Source organism: Notechis scutatus, chromosome 1, assembly GCF_049901735.1.
Source record: "Notechis scutatus isolate UNSWTSFEM ecotype Mainland chromosome 1, rNotScu1.2, whole genome shotgun sequence".
NCBI lineage: Eukaryota > Metazoa > Chordata > Lepidosauria > Squamata > Elapidae > Notechis > Notechis scutatus.
This window is the reverse complement of record NC_142009.1, coordinates 260,050,257-260,076,560: the sequence shown is the minus strand read 5'-3', so window position 1 is coordinate 260,076,560 and position 26,304 is coordinate 260,050,257. Positions and strand designations below refer to the sequence as shown.

The following is a 26,304-nucleotide window of genomic DNA, read 5'->3' as shown; positions in this document are numbered from 1 at the left end:
TTGTTAAACAAATCTCAAGAAGGGTTAGAGAAGCAAGATGAGATTACAAATCCCTGGCGGCCCAATTAAATCGAAAAGGTATTATGTTTAAATGGCTTGTCCTGGAAGGGATGTTAATTACTTGGGGGGGAAAGAAAAATTAAAGTAGACTCTTTTAAAAAAGCCCAAGATTTCTATGAAAGACTGGTAGGCTCTGAAGAGCAGACCAGCAAAGACAAATCAGAACCAGAATCCCAAGAAGACCAAAACCATCAAAAGAAGGGACAGAAGACCCCAGAAAACTTGAAAAACAACCAGCAACAAGAAGAAAAAGAAGAAAGCAAGGCACAGTATCATCCACAAGTAGAACTTGGAGTAACTACAAGGCAAAGAGCGAGAATTAATTAGACTTAAACTTTCAAGAAGAATAAGACCAATCAAAAATAAAGAAGAAAAACAAGAAGTAAGAAAAATCATCCAGTAACAACAAGAAAGAGAAAGGCACAAAGAGAAACTGGAGCAGTCACAAAGACAAAGAGCGAAACAAAATTAAGTAATGGAAGAAGAAAGGAAAATATTGTCAATTAACATAAATGGTCTAAACTCTATGATAAAAAGAAAAAGGAAAATAGCCAAATTAATTAAGCAAAACGCTGACATAGTATGCCTACAAGAAACCCATATAAGGAAATCAAATGAAAAATATTTAGAATGCCCAAAATTAGGGAAGCTATTTACCGCATCGGAAGATGCGGGGGGGAAGAAAGGGATAGCAATGTATGTGAAAGAGGACATGAAAGCAGAGTTAATATGGTTGGATCCTAATGGAAGAACTCTGGTTTTGCAGATCTGGATTAATGCTATTCCAATCCTTTTAGTAGTAATTTATGCCCTGAATGGAGAGCAAAAAGAGTTTTTTAAGTATTTATATGAAAAATTAGTAGGATTGGAAAAAATAAATATTTGTATCATAGGGGACTTTAACGCTCTTGCTGATTACAAAAAAGACCATAGTATTGGGGGGAGAAACATAAAAAAAGAGAGCTTCCAAAAATACACTGCTCAAAAAAATAAAGGGAACACTTAAACAACACAATGTAACTCCAAGTCAATCACACTTCTGTGAAATCAAACTGTCCACTTAGGTAGCAACACTGATTGACAATCAATTTCACATGCTGTTGTGCAAATGGAATAGACAATAGGTGGAAAGCATAGGCAGTTAGCAAGACATCTCCAATAAAGGAGTGGTTCTACAGGTGGTGACCACAGACCACTTCTCAGGTCCTATGCTTTCTGGCTGATGGCTTGGTCACTTTTGAATGCTGGCGGTGCTTTCACTCTAGTGGTAGCATGAGACCGAGTCTACAACCCACACAAGTGGCTCAGGTAGTGCAGCTCATCCAGGATGGCACATCAATGCGAGCTGTGGCAAGGTTTACTGTGTCTGTCAGCGTAGTGTCCAGAGCATGGAGGCGCTACCAGGAGACAGACCAGTACATCAGGAGACGTGGAGGAGGCCGTAGGAGGGCAACAACCCAGCATCAGGACCACTACCTCTGCCTTTGTGCAAAGAGGGACAGGAGGAGCACTGCCAGAGCCCTGCAAAATGACCTCCAGTGGGCCACAAATGTACATGTGGCTGCTCAAATGGTCAGAAACAGACTCCATGAGCATGGTATGAGGACCCGACATCCACAGGTGGGGGTTGTGTTTACAGCCCAACACCGTGCAAGATGTTTGGCATTTGCCAGAGAACACCAAGATTGGCAAATTTGCCACTGGCACCCTGTGCTCTTCACAGATGAAAGCAGGTTCACAATGAGCACATGTGACAGACGTGACAGGGTCTGGAGACACTGTGGACAACGTTCTGCTGCCTGCAACATCCTCCAGCATGACCAGTTTGGCAGTGGGTCACTAATGGTGTGGGGTGGCATTTCTTTAGGGGGCCGCACAGCCCTCCATTTGCTCACCAGAGGTAGCCTGACTGCCATTAGGTACCGAGATAAGATCCTCAGACCCCTTGTGAGACCATATGCTGGTGTGATTGGCCCTGGGTTCCTCCTAATGCAAGACAATGCTAGACCTCATGTGGCTGAAGTGTGTCAGCAGTTCCTGCAAGACGAAGGCATTGATGCTATGGACTGGCCCGCCTGTTCCCAGACCTGAATCAAATTGAGCACATCTGAGACATCATGTCTCACTCCATCCACCAACGCCACATTGCACCACAGACTGTCCAGGAGTTGGGGGATGCTTTAGTCCAGGTGTGAGAGGAGATCCCTCAGGAGACCATCCGCCACCTCATCAGGAGCATACCCAAGTGTTGTAGGGAGGTCATACAGGCACGTGGAGGCCACACACACTACTGAGCCTCATTTTGACTTGTTTTAAGGACATTACATCAAAGTTGGATCAGCCTGTAGTGTTCTTTTCCACTTTAATTTTGAGTGTAACTCCAAATCCAGACCTCCATGGGTTGCTAAATTTGATTTCCATTGATAACTTTTGTGTGATTTTGTTGTCAGCACATTCAACTATGTAATGAACAAAGTATTTAATAAGAATATTTCATTCATTCAGATCTAGGATGTCTTATTTTTGTGTTCCCTTTATTTATTTTTTAGCAGTGTATGTATGGAAATGATGAGGGAGTTAAATTTGATTGATATATGGAGAAGGTTAAACCCTGAGAAAAAACAATTTACATTCTATTCAAACCCCCACCAAATATGGACATGAATTGACATGGCATGGATGAATGGGGAAATAGCAAATGAAATAAAAGGGATTGAAATTTTACCCAACGAATGGGCAAATCACAATCCAATTCAGATAATCTGGAAAGATAGAAAGAAATCCAGGAAAAGGTGGACATTAAATACGCAGTTAATTAGAGAAAAAGAATACATGAATAAACTTAAGGAGGAATTAAACTTTTTCTTAAAGAAAAATAACAATGGAGCAACTACGAAACAAAACATTTGGGACACAATGAAGGCCGTAATAAGAGGTATAACAATCTCTTATACTGCCAAGAGGAATAAAGAAAAATATGCCCAGCAAAATAAACTATAACAAAAAATTAAAGAATTAGAAATTCAATTACAAAGTACCCCAAAGGATTCAAGATTGCAATACCAGATACAATAATTAAACACAAATTGAATTTAATTGAACAAGAGAGAATGATTATAAATTTGAATACAACTAGACAAACTTATTTTGAGCACGCTAATAAGCCAAGGAGATGATTGTCCTATAGACTTAAAAAGGGAATGAAAAAAGATTGATTTACCAATTAATAGATGGAAATGGAGATACACAACAGGGGATAGAACAGAAAAAGAAATTGCCCATAAGTATTTTGAAGATTTATATAAAAGGAAGAGGTCATTGAGGATAGGATAAGAAACTATCTAGATAAAATGAAGGATAAAGTAATTGGAGAAGAGATGAAAGAATTATTAAACAAAGATATTACTTGGTCTGAATTGAAAACAGCAATAGAGAATCAGAGAAATACTAAATCTCCGGGGCCAGATGGGATCCCAGGGGAACTATACAAGGCAATAGGAGAACTAATAGGACCCCTTATGGTGGAAGTTCTGATGTCCTATTGGCAGCCAGAATGCCGGACTCATGGAGAGGGGCATTGATTTCGCTGATCCCGAAGGAAGACTTGGACTCCCGATATATAGAAAACTACAGGCCAATTTCCTTGTTAAATACGGACTATAAAATATTCGCTTCTATTATTGCAAACAGATTAAAAAGAATTTTGAATGACCTGATACACCAAAACAAAATGGATTTCTCCTAACAGACAAATCAGGAATAATTTAAGAATAGTATTAGATGTTCTGGAATTTTATGAAGCCCACCCGAGAAACAAATAGCCTTTATGTTTTTAGATGCACAGAAGGCCTTCGATAACTTGAATTGGCAATTTTTAATCCAAAGAATTTATAATATGAATTTAGGCACCAAATTTGAAAATATTATAACCACTATCTACGACACACAACAGGTGAACATTACGATAAATGGGGATATACCCAATAAAAATAGAGAAAGGAGTCAGACACTCTCACCTCTGCTATTCATATTATCATTGGAAACATTACTAACATATATTAGACAGAATCCAGACATAAAAGGATTAAAGGTTAAGAAAGAAGAAGATAAGCTGCAAGCGTTTGCAGATGACATGTTTTTTTTTATTGAAGAGCCACTTGAAAGAGGACAGAAATTGATGAATGAATTAGAACAATTTGGAGTAGTTGCAGGATTAAAAATTAATAGAAAGAAAATGAAATTAATGACTAAAAATCTAAAACAGAAGTTAGAATTAGAAAAGGTCATGGGATTTCAAGTGATAAAGAAAGTTAAATACTTAGGAATATGGCTGACAGCACATTGCAAAACACTAAAGGAAAATAATTACAACAAGCTATTGCAACAGGTAAAGAGGATTTAGAAATATGGGGTAAACTGCAACTTTCACTATTAGGCAGGATTGCAACAATTAAAATATCTATTCTTCCAAAATTTCTTTATATAGTTCAGACAATACCAATTAAAGTACACAAAAGGTATTTTGAAGAACTTAATAAAATAATCACAAAATTCATTTGGCAAAGGAAAAAACTGAGGATAAATTTAAAGGCAATGCAAGATATGAAGAGCAGGGGAGGGATGGCCCTTCCAAATTGGGAGTTGTACTACAGTGAGGCCTCCTTAGTATGGTTGAAGGAATGGATGAACTTAACAAACAAGAGAATATTAGTTTTAGAAGGCCACAACCTACAGAGGGGGTGGCATGCTTTTCTATGGGATATCGGGAAAACCACCCAGAAATACTTTCACAGACACTTAATCAAAGATTCATTATTGACTAACTGGAAGAAAATAAGGAGAAAACATTATTTAAAGATACCAATCTGGATTTCAACAATGGAAGCAATGATCCACCCAAATAATTTGGATATTATTAAGATGATTAAATACAAGGTCTTATTGGATGCGCAAGGAAATTTGAAATTGTGGCAAGATCTTCAGGACCAGGGAGTACAAATCGATAGATGGGCATATCTTCAAGTACAGAGTAGATACAAACAGGATAAGAAAGAATTTGGAATCAGTAATAAACTTCAGCAACTAGACAAAATTCTATTGGGCCCAGACAAAAAATATATAACAAAATTTTATAATTACCTACTAGAGGCAGAATTAGAGGAAGAAATTGTCAAAGGGAATATGATAGCCTGGAGTAGGAATATAGGACGGAGTATCACTTTAATAGAATGGGAGAAGGTCTGGAGTAGAAATAATAAAATCACAAAATCGGCAGCCTACAAGGAAAATGCCAATAAGATGTTTTACAGATGGCACCTTCCCGCCTCGAGATTAGCAAAAATGCAGCCCAACATGAGTCCGAATTTCTGGAAATGTTTAAAAAAGGAGGGAACTTTCTTCCATATGTGGTGTCTTGTATAAAGGCACAAAAATATTGGCAGAAAATTAGAAAATGGTTGGAGAAAATGACAATAGAACAGATCGAATTTAAACCAGAACTCTTTCTATTAGGGATCTTTAATAAACAAATCTCAAAAAAAGTGAAGTATACAATAGTACATATTTTGACAGAGGCCAGACTGCCCTTTGCACAATGTTGGAAGCAACCTCATATTCTATCAGAGGAATTGATTACTCAAAAAATAGCAAATTTTGCAGAGATGGACAAATTAACTTTGGCATTAAAAGGAAAAGATACATCAATGTACTATGACAACTGGAATTGCTCGTATGAATGGATAGAACAAAGATCGATTAAACAATAAAGGGCAAAAGAAGATATGTTATAATTGTAGTAGATATATATATGTATATGTATATGTATATATGTATAGAAGCCTGATGATGGCAGATGAAATTCTGCCGAAACGTTGCTACAACTTTAAAAGCACAACTATAATGATGTGGGAAAATACCCGAACAAAGCTGAATACCATACATGTAATACCATGAAAACTTAAGAAATATATATATATATGTATGTATGTATGTATGTATATATGGTATTCAGCTTTGTTCGGATATATATATATATATATATATATATATATATATATATATATATATATATATATATATATATATTTGCACAAGGATCAATTGTATAGAGTGTTTAAGATAAGGATGAAAATAAGGTCCCACAAACTGTTGAGGACAAAAGTGTTTTTAACTGTTTTCTGATCCTTTTTTCTACTTTTCTTTTTTTGTTCTTTTTTCTTTTTCATTTATGTACATGTTGTTTGTCTGTTTTAATTGTAAAATTAATGAAGTTTATTTTTTTTAAAAAAGAGAAAGAACCAGAAAATAAGGAGATGTGGAAACCGAGCAAAAATAATAAGAAATTGTTTAGTCAGGAGACATAGAGGCAATGGGTAGACAAAGATTAAAGAAAAGGGATTCTGCAAGATAATGCGTTGTAATACATAAGAATGTAGTTTTTAAATGTGAATGAAACTGATATATTTTCTGTTCTCTTTAATTTTTTTTTATTTAAGGATTGTTGTTAATTTATATATGGATAATAAAACAAAGAATATAGTTAAAATGAATTATGAGGACAGTGAAAAGACTAATACCAGTTTCTATAAATAACTGACTAGGTCAATATACTTGAAATAACAAATGATTTAGAAAGTAATTGAGGGAAAAGAATACCATGCAGAACCTTGCTTAAAATATATATATATGCACATGTGACATATAGTAGTTAGGACTACATATAGTAGTTAGGAGATTATTGTTATTAAACTAGAATGTGATAATTATATAGTGATTATATTATGATACATTTTGATTATGGTTAAAGGTGAATAAATTGAGGGATGTATAAGATAAAAGGGTGGCACACTCTGATACTTAAAGTAATGATACGATATAGAATTGAATGTGAAAGAAAAATATGTATTAAGGTCATGTTTGTACTGAAGTGTAAATCTGGAACCACATTTTTCACTGAAAGAGATGTTTTTAAAATATAAAAATAATAAAAAATTATTACAAAAAAAAGGAGACAGACATTTGATGGCTCAACATAGAAAATAGTAACAGTTGGCCATAATTACCTTTACATGAAATTTGCAATATACAGCATTGCCGTAAGCATTGACTAGCTTAAATGTATGTGACCCATAGCCATTCATGTGACGGTGCCCATCTGGAATGCCACGATCGCTGAACAGGAATGATACCTACATGAGGCAAAACAATGTACATAGCCATCTTTAATGAGAACACAGAGGCCATTGAACAACTGTCTCTTTCCACACAAAGATATATTCCAATTGTATTTCATGCATATTCTCATCCAACCCTACTCAATATCTATAATGTTATATTGCACTTTCAGGACATTCATGTATGAAACAAGAATAATTATGCTCCGTGTAGAGAATGTTTCCTTTCATACACTCCTGTTTCAGAGGAAAAATGGTGTCTGAGAAGTTAGCTACATATTAAGGGAAGAAACAATCATATACACCATTAAGTAAAAGTTACACACAGGATGCAGTGTGGGGTAATGATTAAATCACCAGGAGAATGTGACTTCTAGCCCTACCTTATGCACAAAGTCAACTGCGTAACCTTGGGCCAGTCACTGTTTCTCAGCCCTAGGAAAAAGGCAATGGCAAACAAGGGGTTTTGTTGTGGGGAAAATAGGAGGAATTGATTAAACAATTCAGGGCAACCTTGGGGTATTTATAAAAATAATAAAGATGAGATTTAAAAATTAAAATAAATATAAAACATGGTCTTTACTCCCGATGAGTGTTCAGTTGCAAGCTTTTTATGGAAATCAATTGAAGATATACCACGTCACTTCACTTCACTTCACTGAAAGTATTTATGGAATAACTACTTAGAACAAGACCAACAGGGTTTTTAATACCAGTTTTCTCAGTCTTTTTCCACCTTAAAACAAACCATTATTTTAATTTCTGTAATTACTGATTTTAAACATTGCTGGTTTTATCGTGGTAATTTTATTTGATGTATATTTGCCTTTGTATTTATACTGTTCTTTTGGTAAGTTGTTGTAGGAGAAAGAGCTACACAATAAGTAAGTAATATGTCTACAAGTGAAGAATGATTTCTAAGGAACATCTCTGGACTATGTGCAACAAATGATTAAACTTAATTTAGGAATTAATCAAATAAAAATATCTCTAATACCTTCCCAATAAATCTAATGCTGTGTCAGAACACCCCAAATTATTGGGAAATAAAAGAATTGGAGTTGCCTGTGTAAAACTCAGTATTTCAAATACTAGCTTATGTCACTGAGCATTTATTACTGTAGTGCTGGATTCTAACACTGTGTAAACAGTGGTAACAAAGTGGTTAGAATACAGTACTGCAGCATAACTCTGCCCACAGCCAGAAGTTCAATCCTGACTGTAGTATGTAATAAAATGAGGATCCAGGTTGTTGACATTTGTAAAATGCTCAGAAAATGCTGTAAAGCACCTTGGAGCAGTATAAGTCTAAAAGCTATTGCTATTCTATTACAAATTCCATAATTAAACATTCTAATTACAACCATATAATGGTAACACAGGTTCTGCAAATCTTTCCATGGGGAAAGTTGGATAGTTTCTTATAAATCTAAAGCAAGCTTTGAAAGCAATCGAGTTTTTCTTTAAAAAAATTAGTCTTAAACTAGGCTAGTATTATTATTTTTAAATCTTTTTAGTTGCTTATACGTTATGAAATTTTTCATTGATTTTGCAAATACAAGGTAACAGCAGATAAATGAAAAGCATTGTTCTGCACCATAATTTATGGCTTTTATACACACTGTATGCCTATTTTTATATTCATATTTCTACTGACAAGACAAACATATGAATTTCAAGGAAACTAGACATCACCCTATCTTTCTTTCTTTCTTTCCCTTCATGTTTTCAAGAGTGGAACTAGAACAAGAAATGGCTGAGTGCAGCTTTCTGGCTTTTATCTTAAAAAATGAAGATGCCATAAAAACTCTCTTCTCTCTTGAGAACTTTTGCTACGGTGAAAAGTGTAAGTTAATATAGCAGCATAACAAGAATCAGGTCTTTAATTTGTATCTCCTGGTCTCTGTCATTTCCTCTGAGCTCAGGATGAAGTATGAAGGGCTTAAATGAAACAGAATAAAAGGGGGTAAGAGCTTACCTGGTGCAAAGATTCAGGGCAGAGACTCCAGAAGTCCCATGCCATGTTTGGGTCTTTCAGGTGTGTCTGTGGGTTCCTCTTTTGAGTATGGATAAAAGATGGAAACTAACAGAATACAAAAACAAAGAATTAAAATGTTCTACATTTAAAGCTAAATCTACAGGGAGTCTTGCTTAACAACTATTTGCATAATGACCATTTGAAATTATAAGTTAAGAGTATATGACTCATGTCCAAAGTTATGATTGTTGCGGTGCCCCCATGATCTTGATAGTGTTGTGGGTACTTGGCAACGTGTTTGTATTTATGATTGGTTGCCATACATCATGTGATTGCCATTTGCAGTGTTCCCTGTCAGCTTTCCCCAGAATGACAATGGGGAAGCTAGTAGAGAAGGTTGCAAGCCACTGCTGCTACCTGCCAAGAGGACTTCCTTTATTTTCTTGGGGCCGGCTGAAAAATTTATATCTTGAAATGTAAGGATTTCGGCATGGAGCGTTTGCAGCATGGAATGTTATAGCCAGCCCCCAGAGATAAGAGGACTTCCTCTCATTTCTGAGGGCTGGCCTAAAAAGATCCAAAATTCAAGCAGGATTTTCAGCCCAGATGATTTATAACCACAGAGCAGGGAAGTACCACAGTAGGTATGGAGGAAAGGGTTGTCAGGGAGGCCTTAGAAGGCTTTGGGAGGCCCAATCCAGACTGCATAAAAGTGTCTCTCTGCTCAGAGACTAAAAGTCCTGTTCATATTGTTCGATTCCTGAGTGGAGAGGCAACACAATAAGGTACAGTAAAGAATGAGGAGTGCCTTGCAGTGTAGGGGAGGCCCGGAACAGATTGTGAATGCCTATTCATTCAGGGGCTGAATATGCTGCTTGTATCTAAGCGGAGCCACACTTGTATGCAACCAACACCAGGCACCCCCAGGGCCTGTTCTACTCCAAGACACCCCACTCTCCTTACCTGGAACTCCTTTGAGATGGCTTAATGTCTGCAAATTGAGAGTGCTGAGATTGCAGTCATTGAGCAAAGTGGGCATGTCACATATTGCTTAACAACCACTTTGTTTCACAACCGATATTCCGGTCCCAATTGTGATCATTAAGTGAGGATTATTTATATCAGGGGTTCCCAAACTTGGCAACTTTAAGACTTGTGGGCTTCAACTCCCAGAATTCTCCAGCCAGCTATGCTTGGTTGGAGAATTCTGGGAGTTGAAGTCCACAAGTCTTAAAGTTGTCAAGTTTGGAGATCTCTGACCTGTAGTATGGATTTCCTTCCAATTATTAAATTATCAGGAATGAAAATAAAATGAACAAAAACCACTGAATTTTTAGGTATAATAATTAAGATTGTAATATTGCTTCTGCTTGCTTACTTCTACTGTGGTCCGCCAGCAGCCAGTGGAGCTGGCTAACAGACAATGAAGAAGTTGGGAAGGAACATGGGCCAGTCCTGAAGTCTGGGGGAGGCTCTGATGAGGGCTCTGTGTCAGAGGCAGAGATAGGGCTAGGACTGTCTGACAGTTATCAGCTGCCTTTGGAGTCAGACATCAATGAGGCAGATAAACAGCTGGAGCCTGTTCTTAGTGTGCGCATGCACAGAGTTGCCAGACGAAGGGAACACCTAAGGAACAAGGGTTGACTTGGGAGTAAAGCCACAGTTGGACAGTGAATGGCCCTTCTCAAAGGGAACAAAAGAGGAGCGAAAGGGGAGGGGTGTTTGCAGGAGACAATCAGTTCATTCCTGCGACTTCCGGTTTGCAAGGTTTCGGCAGCGGCAGGGATTCGCGATACTGCGCGATCCCTGCTGTGTTCGCCACCAAGGTTCCCCCGATCCGTTTGGATCTGGGGGATATAGCTGCCCCATAGAGGCAGCTGAAGACAGGGGGGATCCGGACAGGGGCTTGGGGATGTCGCAGACCCCCTCCCCAGCTGGCAGAACCCCCTTTTCCCAAGGCAGAGGAGCGGCGGTCAGCAATGGCCGCCTCGAAGAAACCTGCAGCTGGACAAGCTAGTGTAGGAGGGAGAAAGTTGAAAGAATTATGAAAGTGGCTTTCGACCGGGACAAGGCAAGAGAAAGTGCCCTGGAATCTTGAAGGCTGCTAAGGATACATTGTTTCCAGAGAGAGTTACAAGCAGCGAATATCCTAAAAGGGAAAGGTTTTTTTTTTTTTTTTGTTTCACTCTCCTTCCTAACGTGACAGCGGATGGAATCATAAGAGAAATCCGAAAACCTGCATTGGAGGTAATTGAATGCTGAAGGGATAAGGATTTCTGAACATTTAAAGGAAAAAAAAAATCTTTTTGGCTGTGAGTGGGAAGGGAGAGGGGGAAAAAATTGGAGCAAAATTTGAAAATAAGGAGAAGATTGCCTAGAATTCTAAAGAGTTACTAAACATCAATAAGACTTCTAAAAGATATATTTTAAAGGGAACTTTGTGACTAAACTTTAACCCCAGAAAGAGAAAGTGAAGAAGGAGAAAGTATTTAAAAGAAACAGCTTGTTTGGAGTGTTTGGTGATTTTGGAACTTCTGAGAATTATTTCTGATTAAAAGCACTTGGGGTGGTTGTTTGGAAAAACTTTTTCTCTACATAATGGCATCACTTGTGGATGGACTGAAACTTGTATACCAAAAATATGAAAAAGAAAAGCAAGAAGGGAAAGATGTCCTTGGCACTCTTTTTCAATTTTTAGAAATGGCAGTTTGTACTTATGTAAAGCTGAATGCGCAACAGGATGATTGGGACAAAGAAGAAGCCATCTTTGATGAACAAGTGACTTTGGTCGAGGAAGGAAAAAAGAAAGAGAAAAAGGAGAAGACGACTTTAAGACCTGGAAAAACAATTCAAAAAGAGAAGAATAAGGTGAAAAGGGGATATTATGTTAGGAAACAACAGAAAGGAGGAAAGCAGAAAAAAAGGGGGTGGAGAGACAAGGGGGTAAAGAGGACAAGGAGAAGAAGAAGCAAGGGAGAAAGGAAGGGATGAGAAGCCTTAATGGTAGGGAGCAAGATGCAAAGAAGCAAAAGTTTTTTAGAGATAATGGATAAATTTTATTGAAAAAGGGATTCTAGAAAGGTACATAAGATTGTATTTCTACATTTGTACTTAGAAATAACCATAGAAAATTGGAAATAATATGCAATTTAAAATGTGATAAAATATTTAGTATAATTTAGTGAAATTTTTGTTAAGAAAAGGGGAGTACTTCAATGAAACAATGATTTAAGATATGTGATGTGGGGGGGGGAAATAATTTTGGAAAGCATAAGTGTTCCCACAAAGGCATGATATTTAACTGAAATGGGTAAAATGTTTAAGATATAAATGATTGTTAATATTAATGATTAGACTATGTTATCTTAGAGATACTTTTTGTGAAATGAGAGATTTGAAGTAGGAGAAGGGGGAACATCGTAATGAAATGATGATCTATAATATGTGATAGGGGGGAATAACTATGGAAAACAGGTGCTCCCATAAAAGTATGTGATTTAACTGAAAAGTAATGTGCTAAATGTTTAAGATATAAATGAATGTCAATATTAATGAATAGATTTGTATTGGTTTTGATAATACTGTATAATTTTAGAACGTACCAGACAGAATCCCAATGAAAGTTATGTGTTTTATATTAAGTATTATAAAGATAGGGGAAAGAGATAAAGGCATCATACTCCAATTAGTGTACAGGAGAAGTTTTCTTCAAAGAAGAAAGATAAATGGATAGCTGCAAATAGAACAGACAAAGAATAATAAATATTATGATTCGAATTGAGAGGAGATAAATAAAATAAAATTGAGAAAATTTAAAAGAGAGGAGAAGTTATATAGAAAATTAAAAATGCTAATAAGATATGGAATGGTATGTAAAATGAATATGAATTTGAATTTGTGTCTGTACCAAGAGTTTTAACCCGGGACTAAGCAACTTTCAGAAAAGAGATTTTTTATGCTTTTATGTTTTGTGTTTCTGTGTATTTATGTTTTGTATGTCTTTAAAAATTAATAAAATTTGTTAAAAAAAAATATCAGTTCATTCCTGCATTCTTGCCAAGTATTGTGGCATCTGAAGGATATCAGCCTGGCCACTCTCCAAGCCTGATAAAGATCTGTAATTGGGAACTATCTTGAAAGACTGTTGGCCAGGACTTTGTTGGAGAGGAATTCATTGTAAATTAAATAAAAGGGGTTTATGCGGATGAGGACTCGGCTTCGTGCTGTTGGGGAAGCCTAGGTCAGAACACTCTCAAGATACTCATTTTAATAGAACTCTTGTGAAAATATTAATTAAAATAAAGCTTGGTCCTAGCAACATAAATACTACTGAATCATACCATCCCATTAAACATTTTGAAGAACCACATCTATAATTTGAGAATACTACTGAGCCAGCAACAAGTAGTTTAACAATAGACAATTTTCTATTTTGGCTGACTTTAAAGCTTTAAACCCATGTAAATTCAGCCATCTCTCTGATTAAAAAAAAAAAAAGAGTTGATAATTATTTTTCCGGATACAATTGCAAATGACAGTATTAACATAAAACAATCTAAATAATCTGAATGCAAGTTAAATAGTGGCATACTTTCCCCCATTTTATCTCGCATATTCAAGATGGACAAACTGAAATTAATATTTATTTATTTAGCACGTGGCATATCATACATAGACAGCAGGGTATATCAACATTTCAACTAAATCAGTCAAACCCAATGAAATATAAATGTTAAAAAGATCTATGTTCAAATATCAATGTCTAGACTATCTCACCATTGAAGCAAAGCCTTGTTTATATTTAAAAAATCAGATACTGGACCTGTATATGTCCTCAGCTTACAGCCAGTCACAAAGTGATTTATAGTTCGATGTGGGACCCCATGGTCATACTGAAGGGAGGATACTATACCCCATTTATACAGATAGACATGTGAGGTGTGAATCCTATTCAGGATTGTCCATTGCTAATGTGGTAGTTCAAAGCCTGTCACCTTTTTTGTAGAGTTACTTATGTGTCTTCCTATGTCTGGGCATTCAGCTTTCCATTGCAAATCGATATTAAAGTTGTTGGGCAGATGTTGTGCAAGTGCCAGTGGGGGCTTCCTGGATTGGCGTCTTCCAACTGCTGGCAGCCAGACTACTCTGTAGACTTTCCTGGCTTTCAAAATACATGAAACCCCTGTTCTTTGCAACATATGGTATTTCCTATCACCATTACTGCTAAAAAAATCTGTGGAACAATTGTATCCTGTTTTGAGACAGGAAACACCTAAACCTTATCACTTACATTCTAAAATAAAGTTTTCTTTTCCATCCCAAACTGAAAATATTAGTTTAATGTCACAAATGATTGCAATGCAGCACTGTTTAATAAGATGTACTGTATTGCTTGCTTGATTTGATTGATACTCATTGCAATAGAGAACTGTTGGCAATTTGTAAGACAGGGTCAATGAGTTCTAGGTGTCCAGAAGAAACTATAATGGCAGGTTCCAAAACAATGGCCTCTCTTATTACATTTAAGGCCTTTGGCAGAAACCTGATTTAAAAAGCACTTTTTTAAAATTTAGAATACAGAACTTCAGATAGCATGACTTTTGGTTTTGCAAAGTTATTTTATTTCCTCTCAGAGGATTATGTTGTCCTGATATTATTTGCAAATATTTAGACCATGGTGCTCAGTTTTGCAAGCTGAATATTTGCAAACGCTTTAGTGCCATCCCATTTTAGTAAAATGTTGAAGTAGAACAATTATCAAGAGGAATATTTATTTATAGAATTAATTTCAGGTCCATTAAATTAATGGTTTGAATGTGCTCACATATGTGGCATCACTGTAATTAGAACATAGGATATTTAGGATATTTATTTTTATTATTATACACATTCAAAAGGCATACGAGACCCATCAAGATAACAACAGAGAACCTATAAATCATAAAAGATACTTGTTAGAAGATGTTGCTTTAGATACACACCATCTTCTTTTTATTTACTTTTCAGGCTCCCACAAATCATAAACATCAATAATGTTCCAATTTACCAGCATAGGATCTCTAACAAAGAAGATGGGAGTGTTGTTCCCTACAAGATCCCAGTTTCCATCTTCAGTGTAGAATTTCATTGCAAAGCCTCGGGGATCACGCACTGTGTCAGCTGAGCCTGATTCTCCAGCTTAAAAAAAAAAAATTTAAATTCCCATGATTAAATCCTATGTACATAGTCTAATACCCTGACCAACTTTTTCTATGTATTTACTTACTGTGGAATCTATAATTTCTATGGATGACATTTGAGAGATAAAGAGCAGAAACAGAATTGAACAGAAGTAATTTAAAGTTCAGAGGGTTAGCTGGAGGCTAGGAAGGGGTGACTTGAGTAAATGGAAAAATTACTTACAAATTAATTTACAGAATACATTCACTGACTACATGCAGAAAAAGCACTGATGAAATACTTGTTAAATTTGCACCTTGGTTTCATAACTTTACATTTATTGGAGATGCCCATTCATCAGACTCTGGACAGCTTACAAAATATAATACTAGTAGAATAGAATAACAGAGTTGGAAGGGACCTTGGAGGTCTTCTGCTGCAACCCTGTTCAAGCAGAAAACCATTTCAGACAAATGGTTGTCCAATCTCTTCTTAAAACCTTCCATTGTTTGAGAATTCATAACTTCTGGAGGCAAGTTGTTCCACTGGTTAATTGTTCTAACTGTCAGGAAATTTCTCCTCAGTTGTAGGTTGCTTCTCTCCTTGATTAGTTTCTATCCATTGCTACTTGTCCTGACCTCAAGTGCTTTGGAGAATAATATTAAGCCTGATTCAAGCATTTTGGATATATAAAAAACAGAAGATGCTTCCATACCTCTCTTAGCTGTTTCCCCTGGCAGAATAATACTTTCATGCACAAGTTATGTTTATTGATATCAACTTGTGAGAAGCATTAATGCCTATACATCAGTTAAATTAAAACAGTTAAAAACAAAATCAATACAAATAAAAACACAACCATTTAAATCAAACTGTCAAATAATGTTATAAATTATGTCATTATTCTTTCAGATACATGCAGACATAAATATCCTTTAGAGAAAGAATATGCCTATATTTAGGGCATTCATAAAACTTGCTCAAGAATGCATGTGTTGATCCTTTCCTGCTGTAGCATATTTAATAATTCTATACTGAAGGTATTATTTCTTAAATAATAAATAATAAGAGCTGTGGTGGCACAGTGGTTAGAATGCAGTACTGCAGGCTACTTCTGCTGACTGCCAACTGCCAGTTTGGCAGTTCAAATCTCACCAGATTCATGGTTGACTCAGCCTTCCATCCTTTTGAGGTGAGTAAAATGAAGACCCAGATTGTTGAGGGCAATATACTGACTCTGTAAACCACTTAGAGAGGGCTGTAAAGCACTGTGAAGCGGTTTATAAGTCTAAGTGTTATTGCTATTGCTAAATGACATTGTCCAGTATCAATTAAAAACAGCATATAAACATCCACTGAAATAGATTAAAATGTTACACACACACACACACACACACACACACACACACATTAAATGAAACTCTTTTATATATGAAGCAAATAAATAAGATACCTGAACGTCTGCAAAATCCTTACCAACAGTTGAAAATCGAATAGTCATTGGAGTCCTTTTGCCTATGTACTCAAATACCTTTGCCTTGCAGAATGTGGTGATATCATGTGTCACTTCGAAATAGCCAGATGCTCCTGAAAAATTAAAAGGAGTTACCCTGTTAAAATTTAAAAATATTATTCCAAAGTCCATAAATTTGAAAAGAATATCACTTACAGTAGAAGAAACATTATCATCGGTGGCTTACATGTACACTTTTATGATATTTTTTTGGAAATGTTGATCGTTACTATAAATATAGCATCTCTTTTAATGAAGAGTGTCTGATTCAACAAAGGATTCTGCTAACAAAAGGGAATAAATCAACTTTCACTATTTTTGTCTTGTTTCCCACCCACCCCTAACATTGATGTAAAGCAAATGAAATAATTATTGGATCTTTTAACAATTATTAGCTATTGCACACAAGAGACTGAGCAATGGTAGTTTCTAAATATTTCTACCTATAGCATATCATTCTTGATTAGACCTGTAATACACCTGAAAGGGTCTGTGGCATGCAAGAAAAAAAAACAGAACCTAAATTAAATATTAAAAAATGCCTAGTGAAACTATGCTTAGCTCAATATGAACTTCTGAATCATAAATACATTTCTGGAGCAATAAATGCAAAGACTTTTCCCTCTGGACAATACAATATTTCTAGAATTTCTTTTAAAAATTCTGAAAAAGTATTATGAGTCAACTGAAAGTTGACAAGTAAACTACGGTAGGTTAATAAGAGCTTAGTACATGTGATACAATTAAGCAAGGACTCAGCAGAATAAATAATGATTTATAAATGATGTAATGTTACAGAATAAAGTGAAAAAAGGTGATAAAAAGATCTCTTTCTCCAACATTAAAGAGGGTTAATCTGATTCTAATATTTTCTGGTTACTTCTATTCACAAATCTATGAGCCATACAAGATTAATTAACCACAATTTTAATGTTTCAATCTTTTAAAGAAAAGATGTTAAATGTTATTAAATTTATTTATTTATTTATTTATTTATTTATTTATTTATTTATTTTATTTGTCAATCGCTTACAAGATAACAGGTATAAGTATAAACATAGTTATGAATACATGAGATGGATATGTATAAGAAAAATAAAAAGAAACAATAGGACAGGGATGGTAGGCACGATTGGTGCACTTATGCAGGCCTACAGGCCTCTTAGGAAAGGGGTGAAGTCAATAGTAGGCAGTCTAAGGCTAAAGTTTTGGGGGTTTGGGGGAAGAGACCACAGACTCAGGTAGAGTATTCCAGACATTGACCACTCTGTTGCTGAAGTCGTATTTTCTGCAATCAAGTTTGGTGCGGTTAACCTTGAGTTTGTATCTATTGTGTGCTCTTGTATTGTTATGGTTGAAGCTGAAGTATTAGGTTAACAACTCTTAATGCCTTTTTGGCTATGTAGTTACAGTGGGCTCTAGCACTTAGATCATTAGAGATGAGTACTCCAAGGTCCTTGACAGAGCTTGGATCCTCAACATGAATCCTTCACTATTCAGCTTGTATTTTCTGATTTTTTTTGTCAATATGTAAGAGAGCATTTATTTGTTGAGATTTGAAGTTGCCATTTGGTAGTGTTATTATATTATATTAATTATGTTATGTTATGTTATGTTATGTTATGTTATGTTATGTTATATTAATTATATTATATTATATTATATTATATTATATTATATTATATTATATTATATTATATTATTATATTATTATATTATATTATATTATATTATATTATATTATATTATATTATATTATATTATATTATATTATATTATATTATATTATATTATATTATATTATAATATTATATTATATTATCACTACCAAATATATATATAGTGTTATATCAATTAACAAAATAAAACCAGCAAAGATAAATAAAAACAAGATAAAAACATAACTTTAAACTCTCACAAATGAATAAATTATAGATAATTCAAACTCCAATCAAGAAAATCAGTAGCAAAAATATTGCAATGACTAATTATCATTGGTTGCCTCTCAGACTAGTGTACAGTTAGGTCCTCGACATACAACCACAACTGAGCACATTTCTGTAGCTAAGTGAAACATTTGTTAAGTGAGTTTTATGACTTTTCTTGCCAGAGTTAAGTGAATCACAATAGTTTTTAAATTAGACAAGCTTGTTGTTAAGTGAACGGGGAATTACCTCAACATAGCTTCCCCATTGACTTTGCTTGTTAGAAACTCACAAGAGGAGATTGTGTGATCCCAGGACACTGCAACCGTCATAAACATGAATCAATTGCCAAGTGTCTGAATTTTGATCACATGACTGTAGGGTTGCTACTATGGTCGTAAGTGTGAAAACTGGTTATAAGTCACTTTTTTCAGTGCTACTTTGTAGTAACTTTGATTGGTCACTAAGTGAACTGTTGTAAGTCGAGGACTGCCTGTATAAACTTCACAGAATAAAAAAAGATTCCTGAATAGATTGATTAAAAGCATAAGAGGCACAGACACCATGCAAATTCAAAGACTAACCGGTTCCTTTGGCATGGACAACTCTCTCAGGAATCCTTTCTCGATCGAAATGTGCTATCTCATCAGTGAAAACTACATCTTGAACCAAGAGTGGACCTCTTGGACCAACAGTGAGGACATTCAGCTTGTCTGCCACTGGGATTCCAGCTCCTGTGGTTAAGCAATCGGCTTCCTGAGTTCAAAACAAGAAGCACAGTTACAGCCTTCTCATCTCCTACGAGTAGATGGGTTCCCTATTGAGTGGCATAAAATATTTATATAACTTTTGGTGCCAAAACTTTTCCAAGAATATAACAGGATATTGATAAGGGAATTTTATCACCTGCATTTAATCAGGCTTATGTTACAGTTATACCAAAAGCTGGTAAAAATCATATTTAGCATTCTAATGATCATGCCATCTCAATGATGAATATTGATACAAAATTTTAACACAATGTTTAAATAGATTAAAGCAGCGATATGGTTTGTTACTAATAATGAACAAACAAGATTTACAAAAACTAGATATCAGATTAGTTGTAGATCTGAATAAAAATAAAAATAAATGTGTAATATTATCATTAGATGCTGCAAAAGTCATTGACAAAATACACAAACAGTACATGTATGCTGCACTAAATAGACTTGGATTTCCTTTAGAATTTATAAAATAAAGATATTATATAAGCCCCCTACATCAGGGGTGTCAAACTCAAGACAGATCCGGCCCTTAGGGTGCTTATATCTGGTCTGTGGAGCCACCCTGGAAATAGTGAAGGACTAGTCCACGGTGCCTCTACTGGCGAAAATGGGGCTCCTGAGCTCCATTTTCACTGGCAGAGGGTTGCAGGAGGCCATTGCAGCCAAAAATGGAGCTGGGGAGTCCGTTTTCTCTGGCAGGGTGCTTGGGCCACCACAGGTGCCCCCGACACGAACGATATCGAGCTTGCCATGCCCACCCTAGCCACATCCACTCTGGCCCCCTTAGGTTAAGCACAACCCTAATGCGGCCCTCAATGAAATCAGGTTTGACACCCCTGCCCTACATCTAAAGTGAATGGTATGCTTTCTCCTAGTTTTCCACTACTTAGAGAACCTAAGCAAGATGTCCACATACACTCTTTCTTTTTAATATCTTTTTAATATCTGCATGGAACCCTTGGCTTTGCCATTAGACAATATAGTTGAACTCAAATCGGTTGTATTAGCATGTGATTTTTTTTGTTTAGTTCTAAACCTCATGCTACTACCCTAGTGTTGATGCAAACGAAGCTATTGCAGAATACTCTATTAATTGGTCCAAATTGGAATTGATACCTATAGGCAAAAATTTGGCTACCCATCCATTTCAGGAATATCAATTCTGTATTTATTCCAAATCCATTAAATGTTTAGGTACATGGGTACAAAAGGTTAAACTCAGCAGCAAGTAATATAAAGAAAATAGAACACTCTCAAAATGAATATTATTCTCAGATTAATTAATATTCTGATATGAATCCCGGTTTATATATCTGGAAAATATTTTCAAAAAATAAATTCTTGGTTTAGAAAATTCTTGATTCCAAGAATATCTTTACAGAAAATACAATTACCAAATAGTGAGGGGGGAAGGTTCAGTTTTCTTAATTTGGAGCTATATTGTCAATTATTCAATAATGGAAGCCAACAACTGGTGTTATTTTTTTTTTATTTGGGAACTTTGGTTGGATAGACAGTATTAGGATCTCAATATACTAAAATTCTAATATCTCTGGAAACAATTACATCAGAAAATTATGATTGATTCTTTTTCCCATGCTAAATAACTTTATGGGAAAACCAAATTTTAAACATTGGTGAAAGAATGATGATATGGAAGAATTGAATAGAAGTAAGATATTGATTTCAGATCAATTGATAAATGAAGATAATTTCTAACATGCTCTGTGTTAAGACATCTATCATCTACCAGATGTAACCCAAAGGCAAAATTTACACTTATAACATTTGTTAACAACATTGATTGGGCCAGATTATGAGACACCTAAAATATTAGGACCTTGTTAAATCCTAGATAATGCCTAGAAGCCTGCACTCTAACAAATCTGCCATTAACAAGCACATAGATTAAACAAACATCTACCGCATATACCCAGATGAATACCAAATTTAACATAGACTAACAATCAAGAAGCAAACAATATCCCAATAAAGGAACTGCCAAACAAGCTAACAGTAAAGAGCACAATTTAAGAACCACCAAGACCACTCCCAACAATACTGGCAAGGCGTGCATGGAGCGCACAATCATGCCTACCGTCCCTGTCCTATTGTCCCCAATTATTAGTTCCTATTTCATGTATTTAAACTTATATTTATTCTTATTTCTATTATATTGTAAGCGTTTGACTAAATAATAAATAAATAAGTAAATAAGTATAAGTAAATAAATAAATAAATAAATAAATAGAATATAACCGTGATGGCGGACCTATGGCACATGTGCCAGAGGTGGCAAGCAGAGCCCTCTCTCTGGGCACGCGAGCCGCCAACCCAGCTCAGCCGCGCATTCGCGTGCGGCTCCCATTGGCCAGGTGGTCTTTGGGTCTCTGCTGCGCATGTGCGGTGGGGCACAAGAGTTGTGCACACATGCACAGGGGGCAGGGCACACGCATGGGGTGTGCACGCATTGCATTTTGGGGATGCACATGTGCACACTTTGGGCACTTGGTATCGAAAAGGTTAGCCATCACTGGAATATAAAATGAGAGCAAATCCCATTCCGTACCAATACTGATGATGCCACCTAGTTTGGATAATGCAAGAAAACAACCAAGTTCAGAAAGTACCAAGAACTCCTCATTTTAACCAGAGGTGGTATTCAGAAGGTTCTGACCAGTTCTGGAGAACTGGTAATGGAAATTTTGAATAGTTCAGAGAACCGGTGGTAACCTTCCCCCTGGAATGTGGTGGGAATGGAGTATCTTCCCCGGAGTGGGATGGGAATGGATATTTTACAGTATCTTTCCCGTGCCACTCCCATCAAGACACACCCACCAAGCCATGCCATGCCCACCAAGCCACATCCACAGAACCAGTAGTAAAAAAATTTGAATCCCACCACCGATTTTAACCCTAAGCTACCAATATTTTCCAATGTAAATGGAATCTCTGGTTACGTACAAAAGACTGGTGTTGTAGCATAGAAAAAATAAATGTATGGTTCTTTACACATAATACATTGAAAACCTAATTGTACTTGCCACTTATGAGCCTATTTTGTGTATGTGTATAAGTGTGTGTGTGTGTGTGTGTGTGTGTGTGTGTATGTATGTATGTATGTATGTATGTAGCATTCAGCTTTGTTCAGGTATTTTCTCACGTCATTATAGTTGTGCTTTTAAAGTTGTAGCAACGTTTCGGCAGAATCGCATCTGCCATCATCAGGATTCTGTATTTTGTGAGTCTGTGAGTCTGTGAGTCAGACTTTCACAGCCGTTTCAGTTTTAAATTTGGGGCTAGCCTACGCTGTGCCAGAATGGTTTTTTTCTTCATCCTGATTGGTTGGGAGTCTTGGTCTGTGTTTAGTGGTCTTGGAGTTTGCTGTGTTCTGCTTGATTGGTGTTTCTAATATCTTCTGTCTGTTTTGTAGCTTTTTTTGTCTTGATTGGCTGGCAACATTGTGTTTCCTGTATTGGAGGCTTTTAGTGTGGCTTGGCTCCGAGTAAATGGACGGCTATCATTTATTAGGAAGCTAGGTTTCATCTGGGTGCCTGGTTGGGATGTGTTTGAACTGGAGGTATCAGGGGGAGTCAGTTTGTGCCCAGGTGTTTGGCTGGCTTGTGGTGTGATTTTTTTTGTTTGAGAGTGCAGGCTTCCAGATAATTGACAGTCTGGTGGAGTCATCTCTTCTATTCATGCTTTCAGGTCTTTTTTCAATCTCTATGGCTTCTCTGATAATTCTGTAGCTGGGGTTTTCTATAGTGGCTAGGGTTTTGGTACCATTGAAGTTGATGCTATGACCTGTGGCTTTCATGTGGCTTTCATATATATATATATTTATATTTTTATATATACACGAAATAGGCCCATATCAAGTATGCTCTAACTCAGGGCTGTCAAACTCCTGGCCCGCTGGCTACACCCACACCCATTTTAGTGAAGGGGAAAATAAGTCACGATACGTCACATGATGCTGTGTGACGACATGAGTTTGACACCATTTCTCTAACTAATTGAGAGCTCTTTTGAGTGTAGCCATTTGTTTTGTGATGAGTGATTCTGTAATGAATGATAGCCATGTTCAATAGTTTTCATCCAAAGCAGAAAACAGTTGTTTGAGTTCAGGAAACATTGCACAAGATACAACTCTCTCTCACTGCCTTATAGCCATGTCCTTTAAACATCTTACCCAAAACACATAAATTCCTGCACTTGAACAGCACTTATGCAAGCAGAAAACTATGTTGTTTCATTATGAGAAACATTTCCCAGATCCTGTGACATAGAAATCTAATAATACCTTTGCGCTGAAAACTTTATTTATTTTATTTATTTATTTTTATTTGTCAATTGCTTACAATTTAATAGGTATACGTAAAAACATAGTTATGAATACATGGATACATATAAGAAAAATTAAAAAAAATAAAAGAAACAATAGGACAGGGACGGCAGGCACGTTGGTGTGCTTATGCACGCCCCCTACAGACCTCTTAGGAAAGGGATGAGGTCAATAGTAGACAGTTTAAGGTTAAAGTTTTTGGGGTCAGAGTCAGTTAGAGTATTCCAGACATTGACCACTTTGTTGCTGAAGTCATATTTCCTGCAATCAAGTTTGGTGCGATTAACCTTGAGTTTGTATTTATTGTTTGCTCTAGTGTTGTTATGGTTGAAGCTGAAGTATTCTTTGACTGGTAGGACATTGTAATGTATGATTTTATATACTATACTTAGATCGGACTGAAGGCAGCATAGTTCTAGGTTTTCTAGGTGTAGAATTTCGAGTCTGGTGGCATAAGGTATTCTGCAATGAGTAGAGGAGTAGAAAACTCTTCTTGTGAAATATTTCTGGACTTTCTCAACTGTGTTAATATCAGATACGTAATGTGGGTTCCAGACTGATGATCTGTATTCAAGTATTGGTCTAGCAAATGTTTTGTATGCTCTAGTTATTAGTGTAATATTACCAGAGAAAAAGCTATGTAAGATTAGGTTAACAACTCTTAACTCCTTTTTGGCTATGTAGTTACAGTGGGCTCTAGCACTTAGGCCATTAGAGATGAATACTCCAAGATTCTTGACAGAGTTTGGATCATATTATGAAATGCTTTTGAAAAAGCTGTCATTCTTAGAATTGTGGTTATTTCATTTGCTGACTTTAAAGTCTGAAAGGAACATCTGTCTATGGAGGGGGCGAAATCCTTTGATGTCAGCATAGCTTAATTTTAAAAATAGCTTTTTTCTTTTTAAAAAATGATTGATATACACAAGCCTGATGATACACAAGCCTGATGATGGCAGATGAGATTCTGCCGAAACGTCACCACAACTTTAAAAGCACAACTATAATGACGTGGGAAAATACCGGAACAAAGCTGAATACCATACATATAAATACCCGCGAAAACTTAAGAAAACAAATATCAGACCTCTACGGGGAGGAAATAAACAGCCAGACCAAAACACACTTGCCCTAAAAAATAACATTATGGAATTTCAAATGAGAATATTTCATTTGGTTTCATATCTTTCATCATTCATGCAACCTTTGTGATTCATGGTTGACTAGGGTGGCATTTAGCAACTGCTCATTTATCTAGGTATTCATTCCATCGTGTCAAACAGGATAACCCAATGCATCCCACTCAAAAGGCAAGGTAAGAAACAGGATCATGCCAATGAATCATGTAGGAATTACTGGCAAACTGGGCCCTACTTTTTCATCTCAAGGAATTATTCAAAAATTTACTCAGTTCAGAAACAATATGGATAAAGTATCTGGGTAACTTTAAGTAAGAAACTAAAGTAGTGGGTTTTTTTAATAGAGGCCAGAGACAGATACCAATTTAAGTGATACTTTATTTTTGTTTAGTGACAACAAGTTGAGGATTTTTTGATATTAATAAAATAACTATGTGCAACAAGATTCTGGGATGATATATCCAAGTTTTGTTATATTGCAGCAGTGTGCAAATTAAAAGTATGTCAAGTCAAATGTACAAGAGAATATCTATAAATACATTTGTCTAGTTGCATGCTTCAGGGAAGTTTCATTTGAGACCTCATAAAACAGAAAATATTCCCACACATCCAAAACTCTTGATAAATCTGTTTTTTTTACTACCGTGCTACATGGATAAGAAAGCCATTAAATCACCTTCCAAGGTGGCCCCAGGGTACCACACAATATCAGAAATCCTTAAGTTCTGTTATTAAATTGTAATTCTTAAATATGAAAATTATGGAAAATAACCATAGCATATAAATGCAGTAATCAAATTAACTACCTTCAAATTTAATTAAGTTTTAAAATGTTAATGTAACAATAATGTAATATAACAATAATAATTTGATTTATTATGTGCCTATAAGAAAAGATAGCACTTCTTTACGATAAAACAACAAATCTAACAAAATCCGTTTTGTCCAGACCCTAGTTACTAAATTTGTATTAATGCATTTATCCAATTCTGGGTTTCAGAGCAGTTTCATTTCCAGACTGTACAAAAAGTAGAAATATTCCTATTTTGTCCTCTATAATTACTGACTGAATGTATAAAGGCAGATAGATAACTCCACAAAGCATCCATATAAAGTCTTTTTATTGGTTCATCAGGCATCCTCAATATAACTTACAGTTACATCGAGATACATCTCAATTTCCAACTCTTTGCACAGCTGACTTTCTGATGTAAAAGGATAGTTCTCCTTTCATTCCGATAATAGT

General features: G+C 35.8%; 1 protein-coding gene across 1 annotated transcript in view; it reads right to left on the bottom strand.

Annotated features, from left to right (window-relative positions):
* Positions 1-26,304, bottom strand: part of LOC148133342 (catalase-like) — a 56,195-nt gene that overhangs the window by 20,854 nt on the left and 9,037 nt on the right. Inside the window, exons 2-6 of the mRNA XM_026664706.2 lie at positions 19,392-19,563; positions 16,846-16,956; positions 15,257-15,387; positions 9,211-9,315; positions 7,122-7,247 (exon numbers count right to left, since the gene is read on the bottom strand). Of these exons, the coding sequence (XP_026520491.2) occupies positions 7,122-7,247; positions 9,211-9,315; positions 15,257-15,387; positions 16,846-16,956; positions 19,392-19,563 (645 nt within the window). The remainder of the gene's footprint in view (positions 1-7,121; positions 7,248-9,210; positions 9,316-15,256; positions 15,388-16,845; positions 16,957-19,391; positions 19,564-26,304) is intronic.